The sequence below is a fragment of the Hyperolius riggenbachi genome, chromosome 2 (genome assembly GCF_040937935.1).
Source record: "Hyperolius riggenbachi isolate aHypRig1 chromosome 2, aHypRig1.pri, whole genome shotgun sequence".
NCBI lineage: Eukaryota > Metazoa > Chordata > Amphibia > Anura > Hyperoliidae > Hyperolius > Hyperolius riggenbachi.
In genome coordinates this window covers 314,377,903-314,392,195 of record NC_090647.1, presented here as the reverse complement: position 1 = coordinate 314,392,195, position 14,293 = coordinate 314,377,903, and the positions used below count along the sequence as shown (strand labels likewise).

Here is a 14,293-nt window from a genome sequence, read left to right as displayed (position 1 = left end):
CCCCCCCCCCCCCCCCCGAGACACTCATATAGCCGTCGGTCATTGCTTCATTGTGATACGCAAGCCCCTTCACCGCGGCAAGGTAACGATCACGAAAGGGAATTGACACATGTACATGCCTTTTGTTTTGTTGTTGCAGCTGCAGTGCAGTCAGAAAAATTAGGCAGACATGTACATGCACCAGGAAAATTATTATAGCTGCGGCTGCTAGCAGCGGCTTTAAAAATTCAGGAAGCCGTCTGGAGTCCTGGACCCTGTTGGTGGTGACGGAGAAGGCAGTCAAGCAGCCTGCAGGCAGAGATGCTGTGTGGGGAGCGACTTAGTCTTGGGGCAGGCAGTCACACGGCATGCAGGCAGAGATGCTGTGTGTGAGGACTGACTTAGTCTTCGGGCAAGCCTGACTGTGCTTTGCACACCACATGGTCAGATGGCCCTTGACCCAATGCTGTGTGCCAGAGATGACACCACTTGCCTTTCAACATCACTGTGCAGTTTGGGTATCACCTTGTTTGAGTAATAATTGCGGCCTAGTATCTTTCACTGCGGTGTGTGGCTTTGTTTTTGTGTGCTGCTTTTCCTCAGGTGGTCATTCCATTGCAGTTTGTGCTTTGTCATCATGTGCCTTCGTAAGGAAGTTGTCCCTACGCGGGTATTGGTCTTTCCACGGCTCAATTTTTGGTGGCAGAGAGTACAGATGGCATTGCTCTCATCTGAGGCAGACACACAAAAAGATTTCCATACCGCTGAGCCCTGGGGTGATGGCATTTTGGTGGTGGCGGCCGACTGAGTGTTAAGCGGGGTGCCAGAATCAGAGCAGGAGGAGGAAGATATGTCACGGTTCAGGGTGGAAGCTGAGGAAGATGAGGTGTTCTGTGTTAAATAGTCAACTACGTCCTGACAATCTTGGGGGTTGATGGCACGCGCCTTCTGAACACTGTACTTTGGTCCAGGGCCGCACAAAATCACGACAGCACGACCTTGAACAGACCTGCCGGGTAGCCAGCCTCTGCCGGTTTTTCCCATATTGGGCGGGGGGGGGGCGGATGAAGTGAAAGGTATGCACTGACTTGACTGATACAATGTGCAGTCACACAGGTGCAGTGAGCAGGTATGCAGTGGCTGGTATCAATACAATGTGCAGCTGTCACACACACAGGTACCATGTACAGGTGCAGCGACTGACTGGTATATAACACTGCGTGCGCTCACGTAGGTAGGTAGGTGCACTGAACAGGTGGGTATGCAGTGATTGGTATTACAAATGTGCAGCTGTCACACACACAGGTACCGTGAACAGGTGCAGTGACTGGTGGTATATAACACTGTGTGCGCTCACGTAGGTAGGTAGGTGCACTGAACAGGTGGGTATGCAGTGATTGGTATTACAAATGTGCAGCTGTCACACACACAGGTAGTCACTGAATGTGCTGGGCCTGGCAGTGGCACAGTAGGAATTACCAAGAGGCCAAGGTCCATCAGCTGCGACTGACTGACAGGGCTGTATATGCAACACAAGTGTCTGTGGGACACACACACACACACACACACAAAAATAGATCACAAGAACAACATTAGTTCTCAAAAGAGCTGTTGAGGATGAGGCGTGCTTTTTAGCAATAAGTATCAGCAAGAAGGAGCACCCTAACAAGCCTAACACAAGAGCCTAACTAAGCTTTCCCTATGTCAGCAGGTTCTCTCCCTTCTCTAATTACTGCAGCCACACAAGTGAGTGAAAAGGCTGACACTGCCTGTGTTTTATAAGGGGGGGGGGGGGGCTCCAGGAGGGAGTGTAGCCTGATTGGGTACCTTGTGTCTGCTGATTGTGATGTAGAGGGTCAAAGTTAAGTTGACCCTACTGATGTAGTATAGGGGGGCGGGTCGAAATTGCATATAGTTCGAGGTTCACCGCGAACGCGAACCACCGAAGTTTGCGCGAATAGGTTCGCGGTCGAACCGTTTGGGCCATCTCTATTTATCAGCCCCCTGTAGCAGTATTGTCCCACGCCGTCCTCTTCCGATCTGCCGTTCTCCACCGTCGGCCCTGGTGTAGCGCGTCATGCATCTAACTGCGGCTGCGCGGCCGTGTGCCTGCTCGCTCCCTCCCGCGTCATCGTAAGCTTACTGCGCAGACGCAGTACAACAAAACTTCGCACTGTGCCTGCGCAGTAAGCTCCCGATGACGCGAACGGGAGCGTGCATTATTCGTCTGTGTTAGAGGAATAATAGCCCAGTGCCGGTGGCGGGGCACGGCAGATCGGAGGAGGACGGCGTGGGACTCGACAGCTACAGGGGGCTGATAAATGCCCCAGGTAAGTGTCTGTTTTTATCTGCAGCAGCCCCCACAGAACCCCTTTAAGGTTTTACAGAGTTTGGATAATTTCTGGTCTTTTGATTGAACTGTATTTTTTTATTACATTTGAAAGGGGAAATTCTAGATTTTTACCTGGTGTGTCTAGGTTGCGGGGAACTCTGTTGGACACACATATCACTTATCTTGCAAGTTGACATGTACCAAAAAAAGTGGTGTGCCATTTTTTCAACACCAGTATTCTCTTTTTTACACTCTTGGCCCTTATTCATTTCACATTTTCTCCTGAGCGATATTTTCACACCTTATCAATACAATCCCCTGTTAGCTAACAGAAAGCAATAAAATAAAATGTTGACAGTACTTTTTCACCTACCTTGGGACTTTTTCAATTGCAGAGTGCTGAAAAGTTATTTTTAATCAGAAGATGAAAAATGATCTTCTAGTAGAAAAGGTGAATTGCATATGGCCCCTTAATTATTTGAACTGTTCCAAAACCCATGATTTATCAGTGGATGACAGAGAATGACTACACAAAATGTATTAAAGTGGACCCAAACCAAACATTTTTTTTAAATTCAAAATATTTAGTTGCACCACTCTGACACATACAAAGATAAATAAACACTCCTTCAAGCCTATGAGCATTTCAGTGCATGCTTTTCACCCTTCTCTTTTCATAACTAGGGTTATACAGGTGGCAGCCATTAGCAATTCCTCCTTTGCTGGACACCACCTACTACACCAGTCTGTCGGATTCTGTTCCGGCAATATAAAAGGAAGGGAGAGGTTCCTCCAATAAATGTAAAATATTTTATATTTCTCATCATGCAGCTGAAAAAGGCTGCTATTTATTATTATAATTTAGAAAATAGATTTTATTTCTGTATCTTGTATTTTTAATTTGGGTCCACTTTAACCTCCCTGACGATATCCCCGAGTTAGGCTCGGAGTGGAAAAAAAGCAGCCAGGAGTGGTAACTCCAAGCTTGACTTGTGGTAGCTGCCAGGAAGTGCACGGCGGGCATTTAACTCACCTCCCCAGGGATCCAGATGCCGGCAGCCATTCTCCTTCCTTACTACGGAGCAGTGGCGTTCCTAGGGCATTTGACACCCAGTGCTGGGTATTAAAAGACACCCCCCCCCCCGCCATAAAAAACCCAAAAAACGCAACTGACCGGATGAGGGCGGAGCTAACTGTAATTTAAAGTGAACCCGGGATGAGAGTGATATGGCCATATTTATTTCCTTTTAAACAATAGGCAGCCCTGCTGATCTATTTGGCTGCAGAAGTGAACTGAATTACACCAGAAACAAGCATGCAGCTAATCTTGTCAGTTCTGACAATATTGTCAGAAACTCCTGACCTGCTGTATGCTTGTTCAATGTCTATGGTTGAAAGAATTAGAGGCAGAGGACCAGCACGGCAGCCAGGCAATTGGTATTGCTTAAAAGGAGAAAAATATGGCAGCCTCAATATTATTCTCACCTCGGGTTCCCTTTAAAAGTGCAACGCAAAGACAGTTGGCCCAAGTTTTGGTGACCCTTTCCCCAGAAAATTCATGTAATTGTGCAGGTTTTCTCAAGAAAATACACGTAATGTGAGAAAAGTTTGCCCAGAAATTACGTTTAATCATGTCGGCAGATTTGACCAGAAAACATGTTCAATCATGTTGTCAGATTTGACCAAAAACACATTCAATCATGTTGGCAGATTTGACTAGAAAATACGTGCAATCATGTCGGCAGATTTGCCCAGAAAATACAGAATCAGAATTTATTTTGCCAAGTACAATGTGAGTTGTATCCGGAATTGGTTTTGGCACAACAGGGTCGGTGGTGGTACATACAGTAGTAGATACATACAGCATATACAGTAGATACATACAGGCATATACAGTAGATACATACAGTAGGAACAGTGAAACACAGGCATAGAAATAAAGCATAGATAGAAGCATACATAAAAGATGAACCCCGGGGAAAGGACCAGGGGGGGTAATCCGCTGCCGTCCAAGGCACTCAAAACGCTTTGCAGCGATACTTTGAATCAGATGCCCCTCAGTCTAACCCAAGGAGAGAGACAGAGAGAGGAGAGGAAAGAGAGAGAAAGTGAAAAAGACAGTGATAAAGAGTCCCCCAAGGATTGCGGCGCAAACCTAGTCGGTTAGTGTCCGTTTTTGTCTCACTGGCTGGCTTTGTCCGCTGCAGAGTTTGGTGCCCAAAGTTAGGAAATTTGCTAGGCGTCGAAGTGGCTGAGGTCGATGCATGGCTTCTGTGATGCAGTTTCCATAACTTCCATGCAGGGCTGGGTTAGACCTACGGCTAGGGCTAGTCCTGTGCTGGATCTGTAGCTTGGTGGAGTGCTGCTTGGTGGAGTGCATTGGCCTAGCCCAGGGGAAGATAGAAGCTCCAGGCAGAAGACTCCAGGATTTTAACTGGGGAGTGTGCAGGCAGCAGCAGCATCTGATGGGCTGGAAGTGTGCAGGCAGCTGTGGCAGCATCGGACTTACTGTGGGGGAGCGGACTCTGCGCCTTTAAATGCGGCGTCCTCCGGTTCCCCTGGCAGCGGCGGTGTAGCTGCCCACGTGGTCCATCTGCGGGGATGCAGGAGCCGGGATGATCTTTAGAGCTGCTGACAGACCACAGCGGTGAGCGGCGCACAAGCCTCCTCTGGTCTTCGGTCTCCCCGGGCAGCAGTGATCTGAAAAAGTAGCGTGGCTGCTAGGCGTCTGCGTCCATTGGTCTCTCCGGCAGCGGCAGCATGTGAAGCAGAGGAGCAGCATGGATGCCGGGGTCAGGTGAGCTCAGCCTTCGGCCGCCTGTCTAGGTCTGTGCGATGTCCACGTGCAGCAGGCAGCTGATGGTGGTGAAGAGATGAGCAGCATCTGCAGCAGTCGGCGACCACGTGGGCGATCAGCTGGTGCTGACCTCGTGGTGAGCCGGACCTCAGCGTGGGTTGTCGGGCACTGTAGCTGTAGCTCGGGGAGAGCTTTTCATCCTCCCGATGGAGTGGCGGAGCTGGAGGGGGACCACCCAGGCTGTTTCTAGCCGTTGGTCCAAGGGGAAAGGCAGGAAAAAAGAGATGAGAGCCGGAGCCCTGTGGCCGTGGCTAACTCCTTGGCGCCATCTTGATCTTGATTGCAATCATGTTGGCAGATTTGCCCAGAAAATACATGCAATCATGTCGGCAGATTTGCCCAGAAAATACATGCAATCATGTCGGCAGATTTGCCCAGAAAATACATGCAATCATGTCGGCAGATTTGCCCAGAAAATACATGCAATCATGTGGAAGATTTGACCAGAAAATACATGCAATCATCTCGGCAGATTTGACCAGAAAATACATGCAATCATGTCGGCAGATTTGGCCAGAAAATACATGCAATCATGTCGGCAGATTTGACCAGAAAATACATGCAATCATGTGGAAGATTTGACCAGAAAATACATGCAATCATGTTGGCAGAACAGTTGCCCCCAGTATAGCTGCCCCTTGTGAAGCTAGTTGCCCCCAGTGAAGTTAGTATAGTTGCCCCAGTATAGCTAGTATAGTTGCCCCCAGTAAAATTAGTTTAAATGCCCCCAGTATAGCTAGCTTAGTTACCCCCAGTATAGCTAGTACAGTTGCCCCCACTGTATAGATGCCCCAGGAGGGGGGTTCTGGCCCCCCTCCCCGCAGCTGCCCCCACTGCCCCTCCTTCTAGCGCTGCTTCCCCCTCCTGCTCTGCTGCTGTGGGGGGGGGGGGGGTTGGCCGACACCCCCCTAGCTGTCAGCCACCCGGTGCGCCACGACCCCTGCGCTCTATGGTAGGAACGCCACTGCTACGGAGGCTTTGCATCATGACGACAGCCAGCGATCTCACTACAGGGTGAGAGCTCCACCTGGAGGACAGAGGGAGAACTGCAGCGCTGGATCCTAGGGAGGTAAGTGATGGGCTGATGCAGGCTGTCTAGCAGCACAATTTTTTTTCCCGGTTTTAGGGTCTTAAAGCCTGCAAAAAATTGCACCCCTTTTAGACCCCAAAATCTGGAAATAATCATACCACCAGGGCGGTTAAACTGTTAAAAATACAGTTTTTTAAAAGAGAAATGCATCTGTTAATTTGCAGATGTGATTATTTGAAAGCACAGGATGTTAACAATATGTCTGCTCCGATGAAAGCAGGAAGTAGACAGATTTATTGCAGGGTTTGTATCACCTGTATTAACAAAGACATTTTTTTGTAATCTTTTAGAGCTGAGTTGAAGTTCTGAGTTCAGGTCCGCTTTAAAGGAAAACGTTTATATTTTTTCATTTCGTGACTGAAGTCGTTTCACAAAATCAGAGTTTTCTTTAGCTCACTTTTACACAAGATTCCTTGTCATCTTCAAATGAATGTAAAAAGGCTGCAAACAAATCTCCATTTCACATTTGGAAACTTCAATCCGAAAAAACAAGTTTACATATAATCTCTTTAATCACCAGTACATTGAGTTGATTTCTCCTTTCTGTCAACCGCAAGGTTCAGCCCTACTCTGCACATGTGCGGAAGTCAGTAGTCCAGGCTCGGAGACTTGGAACGCACGCGGATGCTGCAGCTGTACTGCGCTTGCGTACGACCCAGACGGTTTCCGCTTACTGCGTATAGAGGGACGGGCAGCCGTGACGTGGTTTGACATCTCCCAGAAATCTCTGCGCAATTGACAAGGTCAGGTTCGCAGGAAACATGGCCGCCCAGGTACAGTTGCTTCGGGCTGGTCTCAGGAATATTCTTTTCGTGCAGATTCGGCGCTCTTCCGACCAGGTAGCTAAGAATGAGTCCGTGTTGACTGCATGAGATCTGGGCATACAGTACAGATACAGGGCGGACTATGCGTCAGGCTGGGGGAGCGTGCAGTGCAGGCCAGGTGCTGCACTCAGAGGGCATCTCACATGCAAGGGTGGGGCCGAGCACCGATGGGACTAGGTCATAGGTAATGGCTACCAGCAGATCTACACCTAGTTCACATTCCCTGAAAGGCATGTGTGTGGTTTTTGGTTATATGATGTGAGTGCTTTAGCCATAAATAATGCAAGATGGGACTGTGAATGTTGCAAGTTATTTTTCCCCACGCAGTAATTTTGTAATGAAGAAAGGCAGCACAATTTTATATAAGGTGACCTTTTTCCTTTAATGTCAGCTGTTGCAATTCTGAAAATGGCCAATTTTCTTCTTTCTGCTTCTTAGATACAGCTTAGATTTTTGTTGCTTGAAACCATTTTGGTAAAAATATAGCATGTGTACAGGTGTCCCCTGATGTTGGTAGCACCACTCCAGCAACTTCCCAAACCAGGTAATACATGGCCTGTCCATCTGTTATAGCCATAGAGGATTCCTGCGGCTATAGCAGCGCTCAGTCAGTAATTTGGGTGCAGTCGAGAGAGCCCAGATTATGATTAAAAACTGTGCAACTTGGCCACCAGAAATAGTTGGCAGCTGAATCATGTGTTACCCCCACAGCTCATGGTGGCCTAGAGAGGGAGTAGGAATTAATGCTGCTGGGGCTAATTAAGGAGTACCCAGCACCTTAAAGGGAACCCGAAGTGTGTGTGTGTGTGTGTGTGTGTGTGTGTAAAAAAAAAAAAAAATCTACCCGGGGCTTCTGCCAGCCTCCTGCAGCTGCCATGTGCCCATGCCATGTTGGAACGACTCTCGCTGCAGCTCACTTTCTCTTTTGCCGACTTGCAAGTCAAACTTCCATTGTGCCTGCAGGGCTGTGGAGTCGGTACAAAAATCTTCTGACTCCTCAGTTTATGAAACCACGACTCCAACTCTGACTCCGGGTAACCAAAATGGCCCGACTCCAACTCCTCGACTCTGACTCCTTAGTCTAATATTTAACAGGGCTGTGGATTTTGTACAAAAGTCATCTGACTCCGACTCCTTAGTTTATGAAACCACGACTCCAACTCTGACTCCGGGTGCCCAAAATTGCTCCGACTCCACAGCCCTGTGTGCCTGTGCGGCCCTTGCTGCGTGTGTCCTAGTTTGTGCTCCTGTTTAAGCATCCTGTCCCAGGCGCAGTAAGAGAAAATCGTTCCGGGAAGGCATGGGCACAGGGTGGCTGCAGGGGGCTGGCAAAAGCCCCAGGTAAGTGCAACACTTTTTTTTTTTTTTTACTGGTATTTCAGGTCTCCTTTAATTACATGTACACCCTGCTTAGCCTTGTCTCGCCTCACTCCTTTCCTTGAAATAGAACAGGCTGTGGTGCTAGTCTAGTTTTTGGGACCTAGCATGAAACCTCATAGGGAACAGTTCTATAATCACTACACCCTCTACAGCAGAGTTCCCCAACCCTGTCCTCAAGGCCCACCAACAGTACATGATTTGCAGAAAACCACACACATGCACAGGAGGGGTAATTAGTGTCTCAGCAGAGCTCGTTAACTACATCTGTGGATTTCCACAAAACATGCACTGTTGGTGGGCCTTGAGGACAGGGTTGGGGAACACTGCGTCTACAGCAGGAAGCATTGATTGGCTGAATAGTGTGGGCGTAGTTTACTACAACCTATCTGAAACCTAGGAGTTTGAGAGAGTGCTATCCAAGCACGTTGGAATTTGGAAAATAGATCAAAATTCAGATTGGACATGTTGGAAAAAATCTATCTGACAAGTAAATCAATCAGAAAATTGTATCGTGTACCTAGCATAACAATTGGTTTGGGTGGTAGTTATCAGGAACAATTTTTTTTGTGCTTGAATAAAAAACCTTTTTCAATAAACTGGTCCAAATTCTAAGAGGTAATCTTACCTCTCTGTTTATAAGGTTAATAGCTGCTTATCCTATCTTGTATGCATTGGGTGCCTCCACTCCTGTTTTAATTGTTGCAGGTAACAGTTATTCTAGGTGTGTCCATAGCTTTAGCATTGTATGGATGTACAAATATTATGCAAAATCGGTCAGTGTTCTCCTCAGAATTATTTTCCAGCCGGGTGGCATGAAATGGTAGCCGGGTGGCATGAAAAAGCAGCCGGGTGGGGCGAGATGAAAATGCAGGGCAATTCTGCTTACAGCATAGGAGGAGGTGAGGAGGTGAGCCGATGACAGCCGGGTGGTCACCAAATCTAGCCGGGTGGAGCACCCGGCTAAAACAGCCTGGGGAGAACACTGTCGGTGCAAGTGAAACTGGAGCAGTCTGCTGCAGAAATGGGGTGGATCAGATCGAGGATTCTGTCTGGTCATTTTAACCTCCTTAGCGGTAACCCCGTGCTGGACACGGGGTAAGCCGCCGGAGGGTGCCGCTTCAGGCCCTGCTGGGCCGATTTACATAATTTTTTTTTTTTCAAACACGCAGCTAGCACTTTGCTAGCTGCGTGTTTGGTCTGATCGCCGCCGATGCACCGCTACCCGCCGCGATACAGCCCCCCCCCCCCCGCATACCCCTTGCGCAGCCTGGCCAATAGCCGCCAGGCTGCGCTATGGGGTGGATCGGGATTCCCTGATGTCACGACGTCGCTCCGATCATTGCCTTGGCGACGGGGGAAGCCCTCAAGGAAATCCCGTTCAGAACGGGATTTCCTTATGGGCAAGCGGCGGCGATCGGACGCTACGGGGGGACGCCGCAGGGAGAGGGGAAGCATGTAGCTAGTGCAAGGCTAGCTACATGCTAAAAAAAAAAACCTCGCACAGCTACACTTCTCATACTGCCAGGGAGGTTAAAGCACTTTGCACTTCCTCCTTCTGCTGGAAGGAAGATGTGGATGTGCAGTAGTGAGTGGTGGAACGCATCCCATAGGTCAAGTATTACAGCGGTGACGGGCATAGGATCCCCGGACTTCTGGGTAACTTAACCCCCCCAACCCACTGTCACAGGTGCATTAATTAATCTTCATTAGAATTCCAAATTTGAGTGCTTCAGTACTCGAAAGCCCATCCCTGCTATATACAATTTTAGGAGCACAATTCTATATACAATTCTTCAGTCCGGCTCGGGATCTACCATGAAGTCCTTAGTGATCTACCCAGTGGAAAACCCTGAAATACACTATACTTATGATTTCTATTACTTAGCTGACTGCACAGAACAGTAGTACCATGGTATAAAATTCGGTAATGAGTTCAGCTACATTGTAATCAAAAGCTGATGATGCCTGGTAGGTATAGGCTGGTGTGAGAAACAGGTCAGTGGAGTCGAGGAGTCAGAGCAATTTTGGGTACCTGGAGTCGGTAGTTTCATAAACTAAGTCAGAGTCAGATGATTTTTGTACCGACTCCACAGCCCTGGTGAGGAATAGGGCTATGCTATAATATAGATATACTAGGGACCTTAGCCCGTTTAATAACGGGCTCTAGGTCCATCACCGCCTCCACCTGTGCCCGCAGCATGTGGATAAGCTCATACTACATGGAAGTGGTAAAATTGGATCATCAAAATTGGGTGTGTAGTGAAGTCAGGCCGTGAACTATCTATTCAACAAAATGGACTGGATTTACTCCACTGCGGAAATAAGAAATTATATAGGGTTAGGAGAATATTTGTAAAATCTGCTTTGTTGCGTCTTCGCATGTTTTTGTTTGTAACGGAGTGATTTATGTAAGCATGCAGTAAAATAGTGTGGGAATAGGATTAATACACTAAAACTTGAGCTGTTGCCATACATGTGTATTTACTGATGGTAAAACACGGTTTAAAATTCCCCAAATTGTCATGAATTCTACATTCAAGACAATGAGCCATTTCCTCCATTTTCCTCTAGAGGAGCAGGAACTCTTGTCTCATCTCAACAGAAATCCATCTCAACCAATCGTTTTCTTCTCCTGTGGGAGTTGGGTGTGCCGTACATCATTTGGCTGTTCTGACTGTTAATTACCAGATCAGAGAATAACTGTCTAGGGAAGGTGTAATGTACAGAAAATTGTACCTAGCAGAAAATGCAGTCTGTTTTCTAATCCACTGCAGCTGGGAGAATTGGGAAAAGGAGCTGGAAAAGGTGGTGGTGGTGGCGGCTCTGTGAGAGAGGCTGGAGGAGCTTTTGGCAAACGTCAAGCTGCTGAAGAAGAGAAATATTTCAGGTATGTTAGTGCTGTCATAGAGGTATTGAATATAGAACCTAAATGAGTGCTAAAAAAATGTTTATTGCCATCTCCACATTTTAATTTGAAGTTACTTAGGTTATGATTCCTTATTAATTTCTTGCTTCGCAAGCTACATCTCTGGTTTGCAAAAATCCTCTTCAGTGAGCCCTATCTGCTTGGTGCATAGCCTTGCACTTTGTTGTATTGGAAGCCTAGGCTTGTCTTCCTGCTGACCTCAAATCCTAGCATCTGCTCCAATACTGAGGTCTGAATATAATCCTCATATGGCAGGGTACTTGCAGACCTCTTCAACACTGTGTCCTGCAGGGGGGCTCAGCCCTGGTCAGTGCATACAACACTCACCTGAACAATCCTAATTTTCCTGCCAAAAATAAGCCAGCTAAATTTTCTGGCCAGCAGAAGAGGGTGCAGTGTATGGCATGAGTACAGACTGGTCTCCACTGTTGCAGATCTACACTTTCTCTATGGACTGTTGCACATTTGCTTGCAAACTGAAAGCAGTCCTGACCAGGGAAATCGTAGATTGTTAAAATGAGGCTTGATTTCTTTGTGTATCTAGCCTGGTGCTTGTAAATAAGTGTACTAGATGTCAGACATGCATGCACACACTGTGGCAGCAGGCTTGTAAATAAGTACACTAGATGTGAGGGCCAGTGCACACCAAAAACTGCTAGCGTATCTGCCAACGCTAGCTGTTTTTGAAGCGGTTTTTAGAGAGATTCTAGGCATGTTTGGAGTGATTTTCAAAACATGCCTAGTGTTTTTTGGAGCATTTTTGTGTAGCGTTTTTTATATTTTGTTACAGTACAGCTGTAACTGAACAGCTACTGTAACAAAAACGCTCGTAAAACCGATCAGATCTAGAGCTTTTCAGAGTGATTTTTCACTTTTCTATACTTAACATTGAGGCAAAAATGCTCAGAAATCAGCAAAAATGCTGAAGATCCAGAGTTTGCATTTGGGGAAAAAAACGAATCACTGTGGTGTGCAGCAGCCCATTGAAATACATTAGCCAAGCGGTTTTCAACCTGCAAGCATTTTTAAAAACACTCAATCGCTCTTGGTATGCCCCAGCCCTCAGACATGTGTGCACACACTGTGGCAGGTCTTCCTGTAGCACTTACTCGTGCCATACAGGTGGATGTTTTATTACTCTAATCAATTTTAATTACTTTGTGTAAGCAGTTTTCATAATTCTGTTAATCTTTCCCCCTTTAGAACACCGCCTTCTACATTGTTTTGGAGATTGCTGTTCTTGGATAGGTTATTTTAGCACTGCTTTTGCATTAGTTAGGAAGGCTAACTGCATGCTTGCTGAGCAGTTAATCTCCTGTCTGCCACCCACCAAAGCAAAAGTCAAGTGCTGACACGCAGTGGTGTTGCAGGGTGGCAGAGGACCACAGTGTTCTCCCCATGCTCTTCTAGCCGGGTGCTCCACCCGGCTAGTTTTGAGGAGCACCCCGCTGTTATCCGTTCACCTTCTGTTATGCTGTGAGCAGAGTTGCGCACAGTTCCACCGCCCTGCATGCCAACCGGCTACTTTTTCATGCTATCCGGCTGGAAATAATTTCTGGGGAGAACACTGGACCACGGCATGTTGAGCATGGCTGTAGCCACACTCAGATCTGACTCCATGATAAGCACCTGTACTGAGCGCTAACCAGTCCTGGCCGGTGCAAGAGAGCAGCTGACAGTTGGTGAATGCTTGTGTGAAAGGAACCTTAGATTTTATAGCCTGGACTGATTTCTATGTCCCAATGAGGATTTGGACTCTTGTCCTGTTGCTGGCAATAGGAAATAATGGGCATCTCTCCAGCATAGCAATACAAGCCCATTGGAGATTCTAGGCCTCCAAACTCTATCCTAAACAAAAGTCTGCAATTCTCTCATGAGATGCAGAGAAGGTATGATCATAACCTGGAAGTCTTCTAAATTGTAGAGAATGTTTGTGATCATTTAAATACATTCTTCTGCACCCCACAGGCAAAAAGAACAAGAGCAAATAGCATCTCTTAAGAAGCACCATGAGGAGGAAATCAGCCACCATAAGACTGAAATTGACCGCCTGCAAAAGGAAATTGCACGACATAAGGGCAAGATTAAGAGTCTGAGAGATGACGATTAGTTGAAAGAATCGGCACTACTTGGGTGTTGCTTTTTGTGTTTTTGGGGGAGCATAACATCCTACAGGCTTATTCTTTGCTGTCATGCATGTTTGTGATCCCCTCAAATATTATTTCAATAAAATGGATGTAAGCCTATCTATGTTGAATCTATAGTGTTTATTGGGAGAGAGTACAAGTGGACAATAAAATGCTAATTTGTAGTTGGTGGAAAATGTACAGTATGTCTAAAGTGGACCTCAACTCCTGCACAGGACAGAAGGAAAGCATAGAGAAACGCACCATGTATGAATTATGAGTTTAGCCTGACTAATTCCCCCTCATCTGTGACTCATCCCGAATCACAAGTTGTAATTTGATCTTGCAGCTGACTGCCATGGCAGACCAGCTAATTGGTAAACAGAGGATGTTAAAAATGTCTGCTTCCATGAACTGCAGTTTTATTGCAGGATTTGTATCAGCTGTAACAATTTTTCTTTGAAGGTAACTATGCTGTTATATATCTTAGAGAAGATAGGAAGTTCTGCGTTTGGTCCGCTTGCAGGTTTCTGCAGTTTACAATTAGACCAGTTAAATGTTTTGACTAATCCTATTCCAAGCAGCATAATAACATTTTGTTTTTTCATTGACTTAGAATTATCTTATTCACTATCTCTTTTGGAGATCAGAATTTGATTATACTACAAGTATTAACTATGAAATGAATAATTTATCCACCCTGTGAACATGTTCTTCCACTGTTCCTGTAGCAAAGGCCTGAGTACCATTTTATTCCTTGCCCTTTTTCTAAGTGTAAC

The 14,293-nt window shown here is 46.6% G+C and overlaps 1 protein-coding gene across 1 annotated transcript; it reads left to right on the top strand.

Moving 5' to 3' along the window:
- The first annotated feature begins 6,951 nt into the window (after positions 1–6,951).
- Positions 6,952–13,634, top strand: ATP5IF1 (ATP synthase inhibitory factor subunit 1). Its single transcript, XM_068269145.1, has 3 exons — positions 6,952–7,097; positions 11,237–11,349; positions 13,357–13,634. Exons 1-3 carry the CDS (start codon positions 7,020–7,022, stop codon positions 13,496–13,498), a joined length of 333 nt encoding a protein of 110 aa, XP_068125246.1. The 5' UTR covers positions 6,952–7,019; the 3' UTR covers positions 13,499–13,634.
- The last annotated feature ends 659 nt before the right edge of the window (positions 13,635–14,293 follow it).

Bases quoted from the DNA above. Each gene is read 5' to 3' on its own strand.
- ATP5IF1 (XM_068269145.1), top strand. From the start codon at position 7,020: ATGGCCGCCCAGGTACAGTTGCTTCGGGCTGGTCTCAGGAATATTCTT. The intron at 7,098-11,236 runs GTAGCTAAGAAT...AATCCACTGCAG, and splicing joins TTCGGCGCTCTTCCGACCAG to CTGGGAGAATTGGGAAAAGG. The intron at 11,350-13,356 runs GTATGTTAGTGC...TGCACCCCACAG, and splicing joins GAAGAAGAGAAATATTTCAG to GCAAAAAGAACAAGAGCAAA.